We start from the raw sequence: 21,168 nt of genomic DNA on the forward strand, positions 1-21,168 counted from the left end.
CTAGGTGCTTGAGGGGACATTTTATACGTATTTTAAGTAAAAAAAAGAATTGATTGATTGATTTGTGAAAAAATCATAAATTTGTATTTTGCGATTTGGCAAGCTTAACAAATGACAAATCAAAATGAATCACCATTTTTCTGATTCATGTCCACCGCTACTTAAAATGCTTATATAAAATGATAAACACAACTGCCTGTTCTTCATTGAGTTCATATCTCATTTTGTGCTTAGGATAACTATCAATATTTTTTTCTTTAGTAGAAGGTCAGGAACTTTCTAGAAGGCCACAGAACTCACAGGACAAATTAGCAATTTTGGTGACTGCCATTTTTAAATTCATGCCCATCTGTAATTTTCAGCACAGATATTCAATTTGTAAATGAGAAGACGGAAATTCAAGCTGGTTTTGTATTTATGATAGTGTGAATGGGAAAGTGCAACTGTATACCATGAAGAGAGGACATATCATTTAAATTGGGAGTTTAAAAAGCAAATTCTCCCTGCTTTGGTAATGAAGAGTGAGTCCTTTGGAATACACTGACTTTGTGTTTCCATTGCAGTTAGTAGATACAAATGTTTATTGTATTTATAGAATAGACACATAGCTCCTCAGAACGCTGTAACAACTATACAGTTTGACTGTCGCTGATGTTGGGATGGGCTGCTAAGTCAGTTGCAACTTAGGCCACCTCTAATGGTGTTTTAAAAGTGAGATATTCAAGGAGTAGTTTGTCATTGGCATCTACTAGTGTGTTTCCATGACTATATAGACATTTGAACCCAAGTCTCCTGAATCCTAGTCAGACACTTTGCCCCCAACACTACACCACCTTTCACAACATCTAGTATCAACTACCAAATTACATGTTGAAAAGCCAATACTGAGTTAGATATATAAAGCTTGAGAATATTATTTTTCAACCACTGTTCCTGGCATCCCTGACTGACAACAACTGCAGAAATATTGGCTAGGGATTTGGAGAATGATAGTGCTTTAGGAGGTCATTGATTTATAGTGTTTTCATAAATCTGAAGCAATTTAGTGACAAGTAACAACGTATCAGTCCACAACTAACTTTTCCAAGCTTAGTGTAACATCCTGTTTCCCACATGGAGGTCCTTCTAAGAAGCCTACAAGCCTCTCACATTGATCCCTGGGACCCAATATTGCAGATATTCATTAGGCTGTAATATGCAGAAACTTGTGGCAGTGGCATGCACACCATAACTTTACTACAGATCATCACAGACAGACAGGGGAATGATTGTGGCAGTCAAGGAAATTCCACAAGAGATCATGTGACCCAGCAATGACAATGGCTTATCCTGTATCCAGCTCATATTTCCCAGAGGCCTTTAAAAAGATCATGCCCAAAGCCTTGTTTCAGAAGGAAATAGTTTATATAGACCAAACCTGCTATGACCCAACAAGCAAGTTAAGTACTTGGATTTAAATCTATTTAGTTTCATTGAAGCCAGCACTCAGTCAGTCAAGCACTTTGTGTTAACCATCCAGTGTACAGACTGGTCATTGCCTATGATGCTACTTACAATAATCTGATATTTTTCCCAATCCACAGGCCCTCCTGTCTCCATACAGGCTATTAACCATGTGATGTCAAGGATCCTGAATTTTGAGCCATCCACCCCTTGATGTATTTTCAGCCATTTCAAGATTTCAGGGTTTGAATTATTCTCAGCCACAATGTGGGTGACAGAATCACTGCAAAAAACAAACATAAAGACATAATTTGTAATGGTAAGCTGGAGGTTTGCAATTCACAAAATAGAAATGGAAGATAGTTTGATATCAACATACTCTTCAAGACATTTTCAAATTGCTTCAGCTGTTTCACCTGACATTTCAACTCAGTACCAACTAACATCCTTAAAATTCATATTCTTTCATTCCTACATATAAAACACCCGACTTTCTCCCATAGTATTGTAATAAAGAGCCTCTGTAATATTACCTGACAGCCTTGAGAGTAAATAGTGGCTTGTTTCAATGATTGAGAGCTTCATAATAAGTCAGGAATCTGTAAAATTAAGCTCTTTAAAGCAATGCCACTGTTAATATTTTCCATCAAACCTTCTATATTCAGCAGTAAGCACTTTGCAGATAGCAATGGAAATGAAAAGATCATGTGAATAAAATCCTCTAAATTACTCATTGTTTTTTCTAGAACCACATCCTTGATTTGCTATGTATGTCCATGTTTTTTGTAACATTGATATCCTGGTTATGAGCCCCATAAAAATGATTGGGCCATATAAGTCTCTTCCCCAAGCTGTTTTTAAATTCCTGTGCAAATGGGAAAACACAGATAACCTTACAAGAAACTCTTATCTGCCATACAGGAACCACACCGCTAAGCCACAATGTGCACAATGAGGGTAAGATTTCCTAAATCAACTTTTGCTGCATTAACACAAGCAATGTTCCCATTGCAGCTCAGCCCCATACAAAGCCTAGCATGGGGCCGAAGAACTTGCAGTTTAGATGCTGTTGGACTCCACTACCCATTAGACCTGACCATAGTGGCCCATGTCCTGGATGATAGGCATAAAGAATCCAACTACAGCTGGTGGGCTAGAGGTTCCTCAGCCTTGATCTAGTAAATGTTGAGGTACATTGTTCTAAAAAGTAGATCAAGTAGGAAGTCTCTTTGCTAACTTCAGCTGGCAAGTTAGTGCATATTTGTGTCAGCCTTCATGGGACATTGACAAAATTGAGGCCTTCAAACCAACATTAGTCTTTCATTTAATAGTAATGCACTGCTTAAGGGAGGAGGTTGGATAAAAACACTAGATAAACTTTAATCTACCTCTGGGGACCCATTGGTATTGTCTCTGTTCACCTCACCTCTAATCCACCAGACTCACAGGGTACATCCACCACTGCTATTGCTCTTGAATAGTTTTTCATAAAACACCACAGCATAGCTCAATTAGATTTACTTCTAGGTAAGTGTATAAGGAATTTGCTAAACAGCATTTTCCCATTATCAACACACTGCTAGGTTGCCTTCTAATTAAACCGCTGTGTTCTGCCTGGTACTCACTTTCAGGAAAAAAACATTCAGTTAGAGATGTTTAACTTCTGCTTCCTGTGGTTTATATCCCTTTATATAATATGTGCATATTTAATGTATTTATATAAAGCTGAAGATCTGGGAACTTTGCCATTTCTACACTCTCAAGAGCAGTTCAGCCAGTGCTGCCCCAGTTTCCTCTGATACTTTTACAGCTGCATCATATCCTTGGCAGAATATGTAAGAAATGTAGGATTTCTACAGATATTGTTGACAATTTTTAAAACAAAAAAAAAAATCAGCCGTTAAATTATCTTGAATGAAATGAGTTCAAAACAGATGCTGGAAAGCAAATTTAATGTATTCCACTTTCTCACAAAATATCTCGAACATGTTGGCAAAATATCTCCCCATATTTACTCTGTTCCAATCTATCACTCTGTTATCACAGGACGAGAGGAGAGAGAGAGATTGCATAGATTAATACTTCAGGGAGTCTTTCTGTCTGTCTCTCTACTGAATTCCTTCAGAACTAGTATGTATTCTATTCAGATTCCAGTCACTTTATTTTATTAAGTTGCCGTTGTTCTGGTGTGGTTGGATTGGTTTGTAGAATTTGATTTTGCCCTTTAGATGTCGGCGACACGAAGGTCATATTACTAACAAATATTGGCTGAAACCCTGTTGCGTAGCTCCATCGGCACAACACGAAGCTCCAGCAAAATTCACAGAAAGCGCAGCTGGGCAGAAGCGCTGTTCACAAAGCATTTCCACATGTGTGCCCTGTGATGGGTGAAATGGGAGTCACGTTGTCAACCAAACAATCTAACTGCATGATCCAGGCAGTCTAGGCATAATGCTTTGTACACTTAGATTAATACAACTTTGTATTATGCAAAGATAAACAGGATTTCAGCTATCAGTGAATATTGTGAACATTCATCAAGAGCTCTTTACATTCATAATTTTCATACGTATATTTGTTGAAAATTTTATGAACTGAAAAACATTATCAGTTCTACACAGATACAGTAAATAGATACAAAGAATCAGTGGACAACTCACAGCCCATGAGAAGTGTGTGCTGCTTATATACCTCCTCAAAATTGTTAAAGCTCTCTCTGGACAGTTTACAATTTAAATACAGTGGTGCCTCGCTTAACGGTGATAATCTGTTCCAGGAAAATCGCCGTTAAGCGAAAAACATCATAAAGCGAATATAAAAAGCCCATTGAAACACATTGAAAACCTTTCAATGTGTTCCAATGGGCTTAAAACTCACTATCCAGTGAAGATCCTCCATACGGCGGCCATTTTCGCTGCCTGTATAGTGAGGAATCCATCCCTAAACACAGTGGGGAGCCATTTTATTTACCCGGCGGCCATTTTGAAACCACCAATCAGCTGTTGAAAAATCATCATTTTGTGAAGAATCGGTTCCCAAAGCAGGGAACTGATCATCGCAAAGCAAAATTCCCCCATTTAGACCATTGTTTTGCAATTGCAATTGCGATTGCAAAAAGATTGTCGTAAAGCGGATTCATCGTAATGTGGGGCAATTGTAAAGCGAGGCACCACTATATACAATTTAAAGACACACATTGCCCCCTAGCTGGCTGGGTACTCAGTTTAGTGACTTTGGAATGATGAAATCTGAGTCAACCTCGAGCTACCTGAACCCAGAATCAAGCTCAGGTTGTGAATAGAGCCTTTACTGAAATACAGTACTGCAGTTTAACCACTGCACCACAAGGTTTTTTTTTGAGTGGTTCTCCCTCCCAAATTTGGCAGCCTACAATTTTCTGGTTATGTTAATGCGACTTAATGGCTTGCCTTTGAAATATGGTGATGCGTTTTGCTGCCAAATTTTAGCAGCACAGCAGCACTGTTTATTGTTGTGGGTTGTGTAGATGGGGAATGGCCCTTGGACCCGTTGGAAAGTTGGCCACCCCCAGCATATACAAACGCAGAGCATTAGGCTGTATGGCAGACATTTGGAAAGTGGAGAGAAAGACATTGTCTCCTTTGAGATTCATTCTATTCAATACTAATAGAGTAACCTTGCTATGAAAGAAAGGTTGTGTGTTAAGAAAGAATATGGAACTTAGGATGAATTTTACTAAAATTGGCCTGTAACTCTGATGATACTAATGTCTGTCTCCAGAACCACAATACTCTCAGCACGTCCATCTGGTCCCGTCCATATTACATAAGTCACTTGGGGAAGAACATGTGGCCTACAGCCAGATGTGGCCTCCCCACCATTTTTAAGGGGCCCCCTCTCCTCACCTTCAAATGTGGTGCTGCTTCACTACTAGTTTTCAGCAGCACATCTGAAAATGAAGCATTTGTTCCTCCTGAAAATAAAGCATGTTGGGAGAAGTATATACCTTGATTTATTTATTATGAGAAATTTTATGCCCCTTTTAATTTTTAAACAATTCCAAACAATTTAAAAACTACTGTGCTAAAAATATCTTCAGAAAATACAGTAATATCAAAAGAAGAAGAAGATAAAATGATAACTATTTCATTAAAATCACTTAAATTTCTGGGTAACTGGTCACCCTGCTGATCAGAAAATGCTTAGAAAAACAAATAAGTTTTCATTAGGGAATGTGGCCTAATCTCAATAGAGTAATCATCTCACATAATGGCCCCGATTGTATAGAACATCCTTCTCCATACCTCAGAGTTCACTAGGTTGTGGTACAACAAGCACGGCATCTCCCTACGAAGCACAGAGACTTGGCAATCAAGCTGGCAGGAAATCTCAGTGAGTTGGAGCCACTGCCACAGGGTCAGGAGTTCAATTCTCTACTGCACCTCTCTGGAGAAAGATCAAGCTTGTGTGGACTTGGGCAAGCCACACAATCCCTCAGCGCCCACGGAAAAAGGGAACAGTAAGCTCCATCTATGTACTTTATAACCAAGAAACTCTGGCAAATGTTGCCACATGTCAGAAGTAACTTCATGGTGCACAATTAGTGTTAGTACTATTAGTAGTACAGGCAAATATAGTCTGGCAGAATAAAGCTGGCCCTGAGCTTTTCAGGACCTTACAAAAAAACAAACTAGACCTAGTCTGGAGGAGAAACTTTTCAGCAAAGGGGTTCCATGTGCCTTAGAGGAAAACCCCACTAAGAAGTGAAGCTATCATATTCTGCAACTAGTGCAGTCCAACTGCACCGACATGCTCAGGTCCAAGAGTGGTGTGACCTAAAGTGCACTAACCTAGTCCATCCTTGAAGCTGTCAATACATGAATTACTACACATAGACTGCACAGTTGTGCTCATATTGTTATTGTGGTCATACAAGTCAAAGCTGGCATTCTGTTTGCCATTTAAACTGCTTGAATCTCCAGCAACAGAGATGAATCCAAAAGCATTCCTGGGCTACATGCTTGTCCCTAGAGAGGAGGTGCAGACTCAGCCAGAACAAGTAGGATTACTCAACTCCACTGCTGAGGAGCCCCTATCTCCAATAAACACAATTAAGCAGAATTGTTTGCCTAAATTCCCCTTCCTCCTAGAAATCTCCTACTCTACACCAGGGCCGGACTGGGACCAAAAATCGGCCCTGGCATTTAGAGCACACAGGCCCACCGGCTGTGGGGACACAGGCCCACCTGGCTTTGGGCCAGGATTGTCCCTATGGACCCCTGAAATGCACCGGGGGGATTTTGAGCGAGGTGCTCTCGCCATCAGCCTAGCCTACCTCACAGGGCTGTAGGGCGGAGGATAAAACTTGGGAGGGAGCCGAGGATATGAACGAAACGAATAAACAGAACCTCCCTGTGCAAGAGGAGTGTATCTTTTCTGCTGCAGCGCATCCTAAGGAGCAGGATAAGAAGGCAACTCGTATCTAAAGCGGGGTTGTGACATTCTCAGGGGACGGTGAAACAAAGACAGCATAGCCCAGCTCTGATGAGGAAATTTTCACTTAAAAAAAAAATGGCCAGGAAAGTTGATCTTCCCGGGACCGGGTCAGGATCCCTCCGGTCGAGGCTGGGTTTGCCGACGAAACTTCAGCTCAGCCTCGTCAGAGGGGCTTTCCTGGGAGGCAGCGTGGCCACCCCTGCCCGGGAGGAGAGGCTTTCTCGGCTTCCAGTTTCCGATCGGCCCTCCTCACCTCTTCCAGTCCCCCCTCCGCTCTTTTCCCCATCCTCGCCCCCTTCCTCCTCCTCCTCCTCCCCTCTCCGGGGGCCCCCCGGCTTTCCCTCCTTGCCCACCCGCCCGGGGAAGGCCGGCCGAGGCGCCCGCTCCCCCAGCGGCGCGCTTCCCTTTGGAGAGGCCAAGGGCGCCCGGCGAAGGCGACGCGCCCGGGCACCGTGCGCTCTCGGCCACCTGGGTGCCCGGGCAGCGGGCCAGGCCGGGCGGGCAGAGGGGGAGGATGCGAGGCGAGGCTGCCTCCTCCTCCTCCTCCTGCCGCCGCTCCCGCTCCGCCCTCCGGCCCTCCCCGGCCCCGGTGCGCCAGGGTGAGGAAGTGAGTGAGCGAGCGAGTGAGCGGGGCGGGGGATGCGCTGGCCAGACCTTCTGGCCGGCCACCAGCACCAGCCGCGTCCCGAGAGCAGCCGGCGGGCAGGCAGGGCCGGGAAGCCGCGGCGTCTCGGCTGCCTGCGCTAGCCTCGAACAAAGCGCGCTGCCGCCACCGGCTCTGCGGGCGCGGGAGGGAGGCGGAGCGGCCGCATCTCCATGGCCGCCACCTCCGCCGCCCGGAGCCCGCCTTCGCCGCAGCGCTAGGAGCCGGGCCTCGACGTTGCCCCCCCCTCGCGCGCGGGTGCGCTCTTGGGCCGGGTGGGGAGGTTGGGGGGGCCGCCCCAGCTGGAGGGGCGGGAGGAGGAGGAAGGAGGAGGAAGAGGAGGAGGCAAGGCAAGGGGGCGGGGAGGGAAGGCTCCCTTTCGCTTGCTCGCTCGCTCGCTCGCTCTCTTTTGGGGAGGGGGGCTCAGCCTGGCCCTGCGCTGAGGCAAGAACCGGCCCTTCTGACCATCGGCCCTTCTGGCATTTGCCAGAATTGCCAGATGGCCAGTCTACACTCACTGGCAGAGATCCAAAAGTCTCCCCCATCACTGCCTGAAAACACCAAGAATCAAATCCACAGGCTCCTGCATGGAAAAATGGTGTATCATGAAGCTACTGTTGCAGAGTATTGAATAGCAATATTCTCTTTTTACAACATAATAAAAGTATAGAGATCCACAGAGGATCCACACCCCTTTCTCCTTAACTTACACTTAAAATCTCTTTAACTCGCTCTGAGACATTTGTAGGAGAAAGAATAAAAATGTTTGTTTACTGACAGTTGCTTGAAATTATACACTTGTATATATTGCTTTCTTTACTGCACACATACTAGCAACCAACCAAACAGACCAACAGCAACAAACAACTGCCTAGCACCAACTGATGGAAGAGGGGGATAGAATACTCAGCAGAGAGACAGGTCTCTCTTTGAATTCAAAAAGCTGGAATCAGTTAGTGTTAGAAAGATAGACAATTACCACAGCTCAGGAAAGTCCTCCCCAATCGCTCAAACTTCAGACAGCAGACAAAGTTGTAAATAAAAGTCCAGCATAGCTACAGCCCCTCTAGTTCACTTTATCTCATAAAGAGAGATGAGAATGCCATTGAACGACTTGCATGCGCCTAGATTCAGTTTGCAAAATTGTATTAGAAAATATTCAGTGTGATATAAAACGTTATAAGCATTTTCAGTGAACTGAAGTAGATGAAATCAACTGCTGAATAGTAAAGATCAACATCCAGTGTGGTATAAATCCCAGTGAGTCAATGGTTCTGCTTTAGTGGAGACCAGCCACTGAATTTAAGTCCAAATGCTTTGCCAGTTGCCATACAGTTGTGAATGCTAATTATTTAAGGATGGTATTAAGCTTAGTCTTGCTAGAAGACCAAAGGAGGCATTTAAAATTTTATACAAGACACAGCAGGATGTATTTGCATGCATATCTGTCCAGCCTGGGTCACAAAAAATGTAAAAGATGATTGAATGGAAATCAAAACACATCAGCATCATCTTAAAAGGAGAATTTAAAAGAACCATCTGCTCCGGCTGGCAAAATGAAAAGGGAAAGATGACATAAGTCTCTTCAAATGTGTTTAAGTGAGGATTTTGAAGCTTAAGGGTTATGTAAGTACATAAACAAGTGGAACTCAACCATTTTTTAAAATCTATTCAGGCTTCCCACTTCAAAAAAATTCAGAAACTAATTTATTCCTCTAATAATTTTTTTAAAAAGAGAAAAGAAAAGTTTGTATCCTATTCCAAGAGTAGCAGGCAAGCCGAAGATCTTGTTCATTTGAAACTGTTTTGATAGCTGTTATCCTAAAGTTTTCCATATTTGAGGTCAGAAAATAATTTGGTAGTCTATTTGTTTAAGTCTACAAATCCACCCCTGTACATCCCAAATTTGTCATCAGTTTTCCTTGTGCTAAACGTGGTAGAAGCCTAGCAAACCCATTGAGACCTATCTGTGGGTTATCATTAGGGAAAGAGAGGGAAGTAAGGTGACTTTGGCTTGTCAAACCTCTCTGGCAACAGTGCCACCTGCGCGTATCAAAGATCAGAGCTGGCATAGCCACAAAGGGAGGGAGGCAGGCGGGCTGACAGCTGGTACCTCTCCCATGACCCAGAAAGAGAAGTCTGCTTTGAGAAATTGGGGTCTGGCTTGCCTCACTTTTCTCTCTCTCTAGCAGATCTGGCTCACTAATCAGTCTTTAGAATTCCTCTTGCCTCTTCGTTAGGGCCTCTCTACCCCCTTAGAGTTTCCCAGGGTCCCTGAACATTTGCACTGAATGGATAATTTAAGCAGGGGTGACTTTTGCAGTCCTAGAGTAGCAAAGATGGAGAAGCTGCATTTAGAAATACCGTATTTTCATTTCAACACATGTTTTAAAGGCTCACAAGCCATCTCAGATGACTCTTCAACCCATGTCTGCCTGCCCGCTCTGCTCCTGGCACACCTTACAGCTCCTCCTTTTCTGTATTAACATTCCCCACTATCCTAACTTTTAATGCCCACCCCTGGCATTTTTTTCAACTCTTTACCTCTTCTCTCTGCTTTCTCCTCCTAATCAGTAGTTAATGCATTCTTTCGTGCTCTCGAGTCCTATTTGACCAACTAATCTCCACCTTATCAATATTACACAGCTTCCATTTAACTTCAGTCCTGTTGGAACTTTTTTTAAAAAAACCACCTACACACAAACTTACCTTAGGGCCTCTTCATTATTCGAGTCCCCATTTATTTCAACTCAGACCTTTGTGTCTTCCATTGACTTTTTCCTCAAGAGTCTGAGTTTCAATTTACTGCAACCTTTCTTCACTCTCTTTGCCTATCTTGCCACTAATGTCTGCTATCCATCAGCTTCCTCACGGTTTAGACATCTTCTCCCTCAGCGTGCCTGCCTCACATCCACAGCTCCTCCATGTTTCCATAAGCCAAGGTCAAGATTTTGCCCCAAACAAAAGAAGCACTTGTCTTCTCCAGAAACCAAGAGGGAATATCACACAATAGTCTTAGAAGCTCAGTCAAAAGGTGCCAAAGGTTTCAATGCCACCACCAACATAAAATTAGGGCTAGTGAAATGGACTAGTTTTTTAACATAAATCTTTCTGGAACAATAGCAAGCTTCAGGAGCTGAATGTTTCTGATTCCAATCTCTTACTGTTCATCGTGGTTTTCAGCCCCAATTATCTGCTTATTGCTTCCTTATCATAGTGTGTGTGTATGTGTGCTGTAGTATGTGTGCTTGCTTCAAATTGTTCTCTCCTTTTTTGAGTAACCATGAAAAAAATACTTTGCATGTGCCAAAGCTTGGAAAATAACTTTCAAAAGAAACCTGTCACATTGCCACTTTTTAAGACCAGTAGCAGCTGGTGAACCACCTCACCTCATAACTCATTAGTAATACATTACTGTTACTGTTGATGACTTTGGAAAATACACGCCTACTAATTCTCCCAAGCAACTGATTCTGTTGGTTGCCTGTTAGAAATACTGTGACAAACATATTACAAAGCAAAGCATCCCTGGACTTCTATAAACAAGTGTTTCTATGAGAGTAAATTTAGTGAAAATATTCCATGTGAAAACAACCATGTAAAAGAACAGTCAAACTCATAATCCAGGATTACCCAATTAAGATTACCCACAACAATGGAAGACAAATTCTTGACAGCAACACAATAAATCCTCAAAAACAAAAAGAAATCCATTTCAAATAAATCAATTTTCAAATTTCACCACAAGATCCACACTGACTCTTGTGCCCACCAATCTGACTGATCTCATTACCAGACCAGATCCAATGAGGTAAGAAAGTCATTCAAACAAAGTTTTGGGTCATGCCTTTTCCTACATATACTGCCACCAGGGAAGAAATGATCTAATGTCTCAAGGACATCTCCATAAGAAACAGGAAGGGTCCCTCAAAACCATCTATTCACAAGACAGAACCTGTCCCAAAGCATCAACTTTTATGGGTCCAAGATTCTGTGTCAAAATTAGTAACAGATTTTAGCTGCCAGAAACCTATTTGTTAATGAGCATAAACCTCAGGAATGAGTTGCCCCATGTTAAGTCAGTTTAAGCAGTCAGCAAGGACAGCAGCAAATCCTTACACCGAATTCATAGATTACAGCAGTTAATCACTTTTGTTTTGTTTTATTTTTTGGCCACCATTTCTAGAACCTCCTCCTCAAGGTGGCCCCTTGCAACATGTCAACAAAAAGGTAGGACAAAAAAGGGCATTAATTCACATAAAACTGCATAGGCTAATTTAAATGTATGGACCCCCAAATTGAGAATGAATGAAGTGTCTCCCTGGTTTCCTTCCTGCTCATTCTTTATTTTTTAAAATCAGATGTGAGCTGCAGAGCCCTTAAAATGGAATATACCCTTCTAAAAACAGTCTCAGAAATGGAGGGCGAACTTCCCTGAAAATGGACATGGGTTAACGTCCCTTCCCACAAGCGACAAAGAGCTGTGCTGACTGGCATCCTAGGAAGTATACTTTAAAAAATAACTTTTCTAAGCATTTGCTAATATAATAAAAGAAGGCATGCTGTGAAAGCTCCCTCATCTAAGGCTGATCCCAAAGTAACAGTTTAACTGCATCTGTAACACTTAGCAGCACTGCTATATTAAGATGTCTGAGTGTTCCTTCAACACATTCTTAATGAGCCTCTCCAAATTAAGAAGGTTTATTTGCAGGAACAATATATTATGCACAGTGATTTATTTTGCTCTAACATCCATTACTTTACTTTTCAAGTATGTGGCCATTGAGTTTAAATCAAATGGCTTTTGGTGAGGAATGAATCAACACCCTGCAGGGTTCACATATATAAAAAGAGTATGCTACATCCCATCCAGTATGCACCCCATAGGCTGTGCAGCCAAACTAAGCACAAAACCAGTTTATTCTCAAAGGCTTTCATGGCCGGGATCCGATGGTTGTTGTAGGTTTTTTGGGCTCTGAAGGTTATTCTTCCTAATGTTTCGCCAGTCTCTGTAGCCGACATCTTCAGAGGACAGGAGTAAGACTCTGTCTGTACTCTGATGCAGTTTTGTGGGATACTTGAGTATTTATAGCTGTGGGATCAGCTTTTGTCCTTTTCAATAGATTGGGTGATTATGGTGATCAACGTGTTTTTTGTTGTGGGTGTATTGTTGTGATAAGGGGGAGGATGATCTGCCACTGTGATTGATGGGTGTCATTAGCTGGTCTTTTGTGTGCAGTGATCAGCAGTCCTTGTGGTTGGGTAGAGTTTGTTGACCTTTTGTAGGCTGTATTGTTCAGTGCTGGGAGCCAGGCTTTGTTGAGTTTTAGACTTTTCTTTTTTGCTGAAGCTCTGCTGGTGTTTGTGGATTTCAATGGCTTCCCTTCCCAGTTAGACTGAACAGGGAGTCAGCTATCTCACAAAACTGCACCAAAGCACAGACAGAGTTCTGACTCCTGTCCTCTGAAGATGTCAGCCACAGAGACTGGCAAAACATCAGGAAGAACAACCTTCAGAACATGGCCAAACAGCCCCAAAAACCTACAACAATCAACAATACCAGTTGATATGTTTTATAAATGGTTAATAATCTCCTGATTTGGTCTATGCTTCAAAAATTGTATTTTCAAAAGAAAATAAAAGATTGATCAATGGTGCATGAGCCCAATACAAAAAAGAAAAGAAAAGAAAGGATCAGCAACTTTGGAGGGGCAGAGGGCAATATTTCATCCTTACCCCCAGTAAATATGAGCAAGGTTCTTCTTGTTCTTATGGGGTGGGAAGTTTGGGGACTGTGCCTTATTTTATAATGAAAAGGTTGCCCCTGGAGGCTTCTAGGAGCAGGAAATGACCTTTAACAAGCCCCTGCTTGATCAAGCCCGTCACCTGGTAAACATATGAGGTAGCAGGGGTTCAATGGGAAATGCAAATCAACCTGGAGTCTCCCCCTCCATGCAGTTTTTGCCCTCCTGCAGAGAGCCTTCTACTTTTTAAAAATACATATTTTTTGGTTCAATTCAGGCATATGATTACTTGAACTGATGCCGAAAGGGAGGATGAGTCAAGTGCACACACAGACACATAAAGTGGTGCTTTGCCAAAGCATTTTCCCTCTCACCTCCTGAGCCACACACACACACACACACACACACACACAAAGGAAGCACCAGACACACACTCAAAGGGAGAAAAGTCTCTTTCCCAAGACACTTAGACACTTCTCTTTTTTTCTTTTCTTTTACCCTTCTCCATGGACAGCACTCCCAAATTTTATTTTTGTTTTACAGATTAAGAACAGATCTTGTTTCCATGGGTGAGAGGTTTTTTTAAACAAAAGATAACAAACAAACTATATGAGGAAATTAAAGTAGGAAGCCTTTTTACTGTTTGTAAGGAAGCTCCTTGCAATGACACCACCAGCAGGTCTGTATATGAAACTGCAAACAAATAGCAAAAAAAGGCTTTCTCATGTTTTCTGTGTGACCACTTAAACTGATTGTCTGTCCCTTGGCACACAGGCAATCTCCCAGGGGATGCTGCCCACAATGCCTAGGTTGGAGGAAGCACCCCCCCCCCAGAGCATTGTTTGTGCCCAGCTGGCTCCATGGACAGCAGCACTAGTCATTTACTGCAGTCAGTGCTGCTCTCCCTAAATGGATGGCAGCAACAAGGGTGGGCACTTCTGCACCAACGCTAAATAGCAGGAGAGCTCAGGCCAGATTAGGACTTAAGCTTGTGTGGGAAGGTAGTGTTTTATCCCAAATTAAATGCTTATTTTAAATACAATTGTTGTCATTTTTTAAAAAAAATGTATACAACTGCCATGTCATACCATGTTCCTTCATGCATTACTCTATATACCCATCCCGTGAGCTTAGAAATGTTCCATTGGTGGACTACAGCTCACAGAATCCCCACCCAGCTTAGAAGCTATCTTCTAAAACACAGCAATATTCCTGAGTTTGTGCTTCCTTCTGCACTTAGGGGGCTACCTCCTCCCCTGAAGTAATTAGGACAGCTTGCTCACATAGGAGTTCCAGCTTTTCTTTGGAGACTTGCTGCAGAGCTTTAAATTGGGGCATGGGAAGAAGGGATAGTGCAGAATTCATAGGAATGTCATTATGCAGAAAACAAGAAGAAAGGTTTCCCAAAGAGGGCAAAGAAAACGATAACATGAGGTGCTCCAGTTTCTTCCAACCAACAAGAATAGTGGCCTAAATATATACACAGAATGCATCACCATTTAACTGAGTCCACAGTACTGAAAACTCATTATTACTCAAGATACATAGATACACTGCTATCTATGTTGTTAAACCAGAATCCTTCTTTGAAGTTTCACACAAATAAATGTTACTAAGATCTCCTCTTATTCTAAGACCAGGGTTACTGGCCAAGCTGGCTGAGAGATTCTGGGAATCAGGGCAGTAACTAGTGTAGGGAGAGTTAAGCTTTGTCCAGGTCCTTAAAATTTAGAGGGCAGAGGTAAAATTGTTGGGGAGTGTTGGGAAAATAAATGGCATCACCTTCTGTCCTGTTTGCTTCCCCCACTCCACTTTTTTTAAAAATACAAATTTTCTCTTTCTTTGGGGGGCGACACACATTCTCCTCTTTTTTTTTTAACATGGGCATGCTTGTGTCCATGCTTCAAAGTAGAACGGGGGGTGGGGAGAGATGGTGCTGCTTTCCCTCAGCACCCAAGCACTTGTCTACAGCTCCACCGCATTAATACTGGTAATTACTAGAGGAGCAATGGACACTATTCATCAACAGAGTCCAGCTTTCCAAAATAGTAACTTTGGAAAGCTATGGCTTTCCTAAGGGCAAGGCTGGCAACTGTCATCCTCCAGATCTTGCTGGACTGCAATAGCCTGAGATATCATAGGAGTTTCAGTCCAGCAAGATCTGGGAGGGCTCTGTTCTGCAAAATACATACTTCTGAAAGGACATGGGTGGGTTTTCAAAGTTAACAACGAACTTTCTAAACTTCAACTCAACATGCAAATACTCGAACGAATTATTATTTGCTTTTTTCATACCTTAGCTCATTGTCTACTCGGAAACCTTTTCTTCTTGCGAGATCCATCAAGAATGCTCTCCGTTTGGCTCCCATTTTCCTCTCCACAATAAAAATTACTATATCACTGAACTGTATTTTGTAGCTGCTCTGGGGAGCTGAAGGCTGCATCCCTTTCTGCCTTTTCCTCTTGGGAGTCAAGTCTGTCATTCTGATTGTATTCATGGCACAATCTACACTCTCCCTTGTTTGTTTCAACCAGTGCTTCACTCAGGAAAGCATATGCCACAGCCAATTCTTTCTGCCCAGCCCGACAGGCTGTTTTTGATGCCACCGTTTAGTGATGTCATTTTCTTGCCTTCTTCTCCCAAAGTTACAAACAGAAAGCTATATGGGGCAAGTGCATTAGTAATGTTTCAAATACCTTGTGATTCAAACAATGTTTACAGTGTTCTCCAGAGTCATGAAGAAGAAAAAGTGAAGTAGGCACTTTCGTTTTTGTTTGAGGACTTCTTAACAACAAGGATCAAGAGAAAACTTTGACTATAGGGGTTTTGGAGTTTGTTTGCTTTGTTTTGTTTTTAATAGTAATATAGTTGTTCCACTGAACTGCAGCAAACATGTTTCTGCCCCTCAGGAAGATATCTCAACCAAAGGGCTAATTGATTCAGTGGCTAATTCAAGTATCCATAAGACCTTTTCTTGAATTTCAGATATCTAACACCGAGTACAAAGTGTCTTAGACTGAGACCATGGCAAGCTTATTCCACAACTTCATGTTTAAATCTATACACAGTCAATGAGCATAGAAATGGATGGTATATTGTTAACATGGTTTTCTAAGCCATATTAGCTTTTTTGAGGGGTCCAGTTGAATATTTAGAGGCCAAAAGCTGCCTCATTCCACCATGGCCTCCAAGCATTTGGCAGACAAGATATGAAGTGTGTTTCCATGGGTAGGGCCAGACAAGATGGCACCCACTTCCCATTCTATGTACAGAAGGCTGGCAGTTGACTCTCAATTTGATAAGTGATGAAATCATGTCACCATCACACCAGAGGCTAATTAAGGAGGCCCAGGAGAGTTTGTAAGACATATTCAGCTCTATTCTCAAGCACACACGCACACACGCACACACACACACACACACACACACACACACACACACACACACACACACACACACACACACACACACACAGAGCTGAAGAACTCAGAACGAACAGCCAAGAGGTTGCCCCTGCTGCCCCACAGAACCTGGTGCCTGAGGCCACTGCCTCAGTGTACCTAATTGTAGGGCCAGCGTGGGCGATATGCTTTTAAATCAGTCTCCTTAATGATAACTCCTCATTTTATGGAGGTTTCTAAGTGCATTCACTTGATGCAAATGTTGAGCTAGAGCTGTCACAAATAAAGTTGGTGGAATATTCTCAAGCTCAAGATCCTCCTCATCACCCCACATCAGGGTGCAGGCCAGCTTTCTTGTGCTTTTCTGCTTTGGCTTTTTGGTAAATACAAATATGTCTTCTGCAGACCTGCATGTTCTTTTTAGATTTTCTGGGTCTTCAGGCAGCATCCTCCTGAGACTTGCAGGGGGTCCTAAGGGGCACAGGGACTTGGAAAACAAACCCACAAGCCCCTGATAGTAACCTTGGTGCAAGAACCTTTTGGCTTTCACCGGAGCCTTTTGGCTTGTCCTGGGGATCAGGTTTTCTTTCTCCTCCATCTTCTCCAAGCCGCACCAGTCTCTGCAAAGAGCGGCAAGCCCCAAAATTACCGCTGTGGCGTTTCAGCAACCGTTGTGGAATTTCAGGCCCAGACGGCCTAAGGGAATTCCAAGGCATGCCCTATGGCCACCCCTTTTCTAGCCAAACCCCTCCAACCTCTACCCATTGGCCTACAGGGCCACGGGGGCAACACATCACTTTGGGGCCAATCCTGCAGTCGTGCTCTGGTCATGGGGGACCCCCATGTCTATGAACCCCTCCTATAGGCCCACAGTGGCCTCATCAACCCCCTGCATCACCCTAAACCCCCGTCCACCCAGCAGGAGGGCCCTGGGTCAATTCTTGACCCTTTGTCCCGCCTTGCAGGGGCAGTGCACCTGTCAAAAGTGATTTTGATGAGTGTTAGGTATTACTTCTATTCACCAGGCTAATTAATGTCTGAATGGGGCTACTGTGTTTTTTAAAAGGGAAACACTTGAAACCTGAACAGAAAAACAAGTGGTGAGAAGCCATGCCGTGCTTGGCCCATCTACGCCCATCAATTCTCCCTTGCAGAACACTCATGATACTCTTTCTGTGCCACAGCTCATTTTAATCACCTTCTCAAGCTAGGTTACTAGCTCGAGAGAAGGAAACAGAACTGGCCCTCCCATTAGGCATAGTACTTGGGATGACATGAAACAGCAGCAAAGTGTTATTTATTTTGCCACTGTTGTATCTTTCCCTTGAGTGACAGGGAGTGATGTCTGTGTCATTTCTGTGTACCAAAAATAATTTGTCTGCCTCTGAGTATCACGCAGTTTGATGACTGGGGGAGAGGTTCCATCTGTGATCCAGCCTCAGACAGCAAACAGTCTTAGACTATCTTTGGAAGGGAAATAGCTTCAGAGGGAACGATTTGTGGCTAGAGAAGCATGGATGGTTAAAGCATGTCTCCCCCATGCAAATTCTCTGCTCCCTGTTTCATGTTCTCAAACATTGCAGTTTTGGAAACGTGTTTACTGCAATAATGTCTGGTTCCACCCTGGCACATTTTGCACTGAATTTTAATGGAGGCCACTCATCAATAGTTCATCAAAGAACAGCCACCTCAAACCAGAGATGGTCACTTGAAAAATCCAAATATATGCATTACCATTGTTCAGTACTTTTAAAAATATTCTCAGATTGCAATTATTCTTAAATTGCTGTACATGCTGTACTCCTGCAGAATTTCCATTTCGGATTTTCTTAACATGCTTTATCTGGTCCAATATGATATTCCCGTTTGTCAATAAATTGTGCCATGTCAAAGCTGGGAAAAGTTACATTTTTGAACGACAACTCCCAAAATACCCTAATTAACACAACCACTGACCATGCTGCCCTGGGGATTCTGGGAGTTGTAATCCCCAAGAATAATGTTTGCAAATAAGGAGTGCTACACACGACAGTGAAATATGTTCTGCTACGTGAATTTTCTGTACAATCTCATTTATGCAGACTTGGCCCTGAAAAAATAAAGGCAGTTACACTCCCAGTTGCAATTCCATGTTGAAAGAGTTGAACGTTACATCTGAATGTTTAAAAACACTTTTTTTTCCTTTATAGTCATTTGCAACGGGCCTGTAACCATTTACACACTGCCTATCATGATGCCAGCCTAAGGCAAAGCTATTTCTACAAAGCTTCCCGTTATCTGAGTCACAGTACCATATGCAATATCTTACTCTTCGCTACCCATGGTTAGTGGTACAAAACCATCTTGGCCACAGAACGGTTTGTGGTACAATGTACGTCTTTGACTTCCTTTCAACCTTTGCAATTGTCTTTGGTTCGGAAATATGTGCAGCACGGGGATGAGAAAGAAGATCCCTGCATGTTCAGAAGGAAATAGCAGGGCTGCAGAAAGACAAAAAGGCTTCCACAGACATTGGGAGAACTGAGGAATGAATAACCGTTCCGTGTGGCTGTATTTCATTCTCCAACTTCTTTCACATTGTACATTATAGAAAAATGTGATTCTATACATCCATAGGAACATCCAGGAGCTACCATGTATCTGATCAGGCTGTTTGTCTAGCCCTATTCAGGCACTCTGGAATGTTAGCAAAACAAACAAGCAGGAGAGTCTAGTCTGGCCTTCTTGCACATTTTCTGCCACTCTTCTCCTCCTCTTGAATCACTGCCATCTTCTCCACACTTACTTATTTGGAATGCAAACCTGAATTGTCTCATAGTATAAGGCTTTGAATTCAGTGTCACGTTTGAATCAGTGGCCAGAATCCTGTTATTTATGTCCAGCGGCAGAAGTGCATCAGTATAAATCTCAGTTGCAAATACTTGCTGTTTTACATCCGTTGTGTGATTCAACACACAACAGCAGATGCGTACAATGACTTCTTGTGGCAATGCACAGCTGAAATTTACACCAATAGACCTACATTAATAGAAACACAATTAGATTTTGTTCACTGCCTTTTAAACACAAGTGGGCTTATTTGATTCAACATTCACCTTATAATAATAATTAGCACTGTCATATGCAGAAATTGTTTTTAAAATACATTCTATTAGTCCATCAAATAGTGTCTGAAATGTACCAGTTTATATTAAAACTGGAAAATCTGGGCAGATTACCATACATAGAGGGCCTGACAATGTTACTTTCCTACTGGTCAATCTATTTATGGCTCCCTTGCTTTACAACTGAATTACGCAACCTTCCATCTGCTAGAGTTACCTGTGAAGACATGACTCTAACGATCTTGCACAATTGTCATCTCTTTTTCTGAGATGATGTATAAAGAAATTTGATATCTTCTTATTTCTCAGAATGCCTTCATTGTCATTTCTGTAGCCCTTCTGTTATTACATTTTCTTATGAGACTTGATGTTTGCTTGACTTTTTTTATTTACTGCTGAGCATTCCATCTGTCACTGATGCCAGTTATACCAAAGCCTATATTTTCAGAAGCATCATGCCACTGATACTTTTCTTTGTCTTTGAACAAAATTCTCCATGGAATAGATTCAGAAGAGAAGTACCTGTGTTATATAAACACATTTTAATATTGACTTTGAATTGCACAAACACACACACAGAGAGAGAGAGAGAGAGAGAGAGAGACCGACCTGCAAACAAATAAATATAACTGGGGTATAAAGGCAGATAAATAAGATGTGCTGTACAGTTACGCACTGTCTTGCTCTCAATCTCTCTGTTTTTGGCAGGGGGGAGGGTTAATTTACTATCACTTCAGGCATCTGTTCTGATTACCACCAGGGAATTATTCTGCATTCATTACAGCTTGAAACTTCTGTTCATAATCCAACTCTGTCTGGGTAAAGTGTTAATTAGTTGTAGTCGCTGTCATTGTTAAGTTGGCAGCCCCAGGCTGCCACAAAATAGAACCACTGCATCAGACTCTAAGGGTGCGGATTGCACTAGGCACACACATGACTTATAGCTCTAGTCAGAGGTACTGGACATTAATTGATGCATCATGAAACACATTCCCCGGAAAAAAAAACACATCATATGTATCTATTTCTGGAGACAATGTCTCCCAGCATCTTCTCAAATAAATTAGGATAAAGTACGCACAGAGTCAATATACTGTTTAACAAACAAAAACAAAGCAAAATAAAACGCCAGTGAGCTGTCCTACTACTTTAAAATAATTATAGGCTCAGAGATGAGCTGGCACTAAAGATGAGCAGATACTGCCAAATATACTAAGGAAACATAGCTTTAAAATGAGGATAGGGAATAAGCAAGCCCTCAGGGTTTTTTGGGGGGGACTACATTACCCATCATGCTCTATGCTGGTTTGAGTTGACTGAAATTGCAATCTGACATCATCTGAAGAGCCGTAAGTCT

General features: G+C 42.5%; 1 protein-coding gene across 1 annotated transcript in view; it reads right to left on the reverse strand.

Moving 5' to 3' along the window:
- The window catches only part of DNTT (DNA nucleotidylexotransferase), a 173,611-nt gene extending 157,808 nt beyond the window's left edge, over positions 1 to 15,803 (reverse strand). The window contains exons 1-2 of the mRNA XM_020795007.3: positions 15,601 to 15,803; positions 1,555 to 1,726 (exon numbers count right to left, since the gene is read on the reverse strand). Coding sequence (XP_020650666.3) covers positions 1,555 to 1,726; positions 15,601 to 15,803 — 375 coding nt within the window. The remainder of the gene's footprint in view (positions 1 to 1,554; positions 1,727 to 15,600) is intronic.
- Positions 15,804 to 21,168: the final 5,365 nt, after the last annotated feature.

This window comes from Pogona vitticeps, chromosome 3 (genome assembly GCF_051106095.1).
Source record: "Pogona vitticeps strain Pit_001003342236 chromosome 3, PviZW2.1, whole genome shotgun sequence".
NCBI classification, from domain to species: domain Eukaryota; kingdom Metazoa; phylum Chordata; class Lepidosauria; order Squamata; family Agamidae; genus Pogona; species Pogona vitticeps.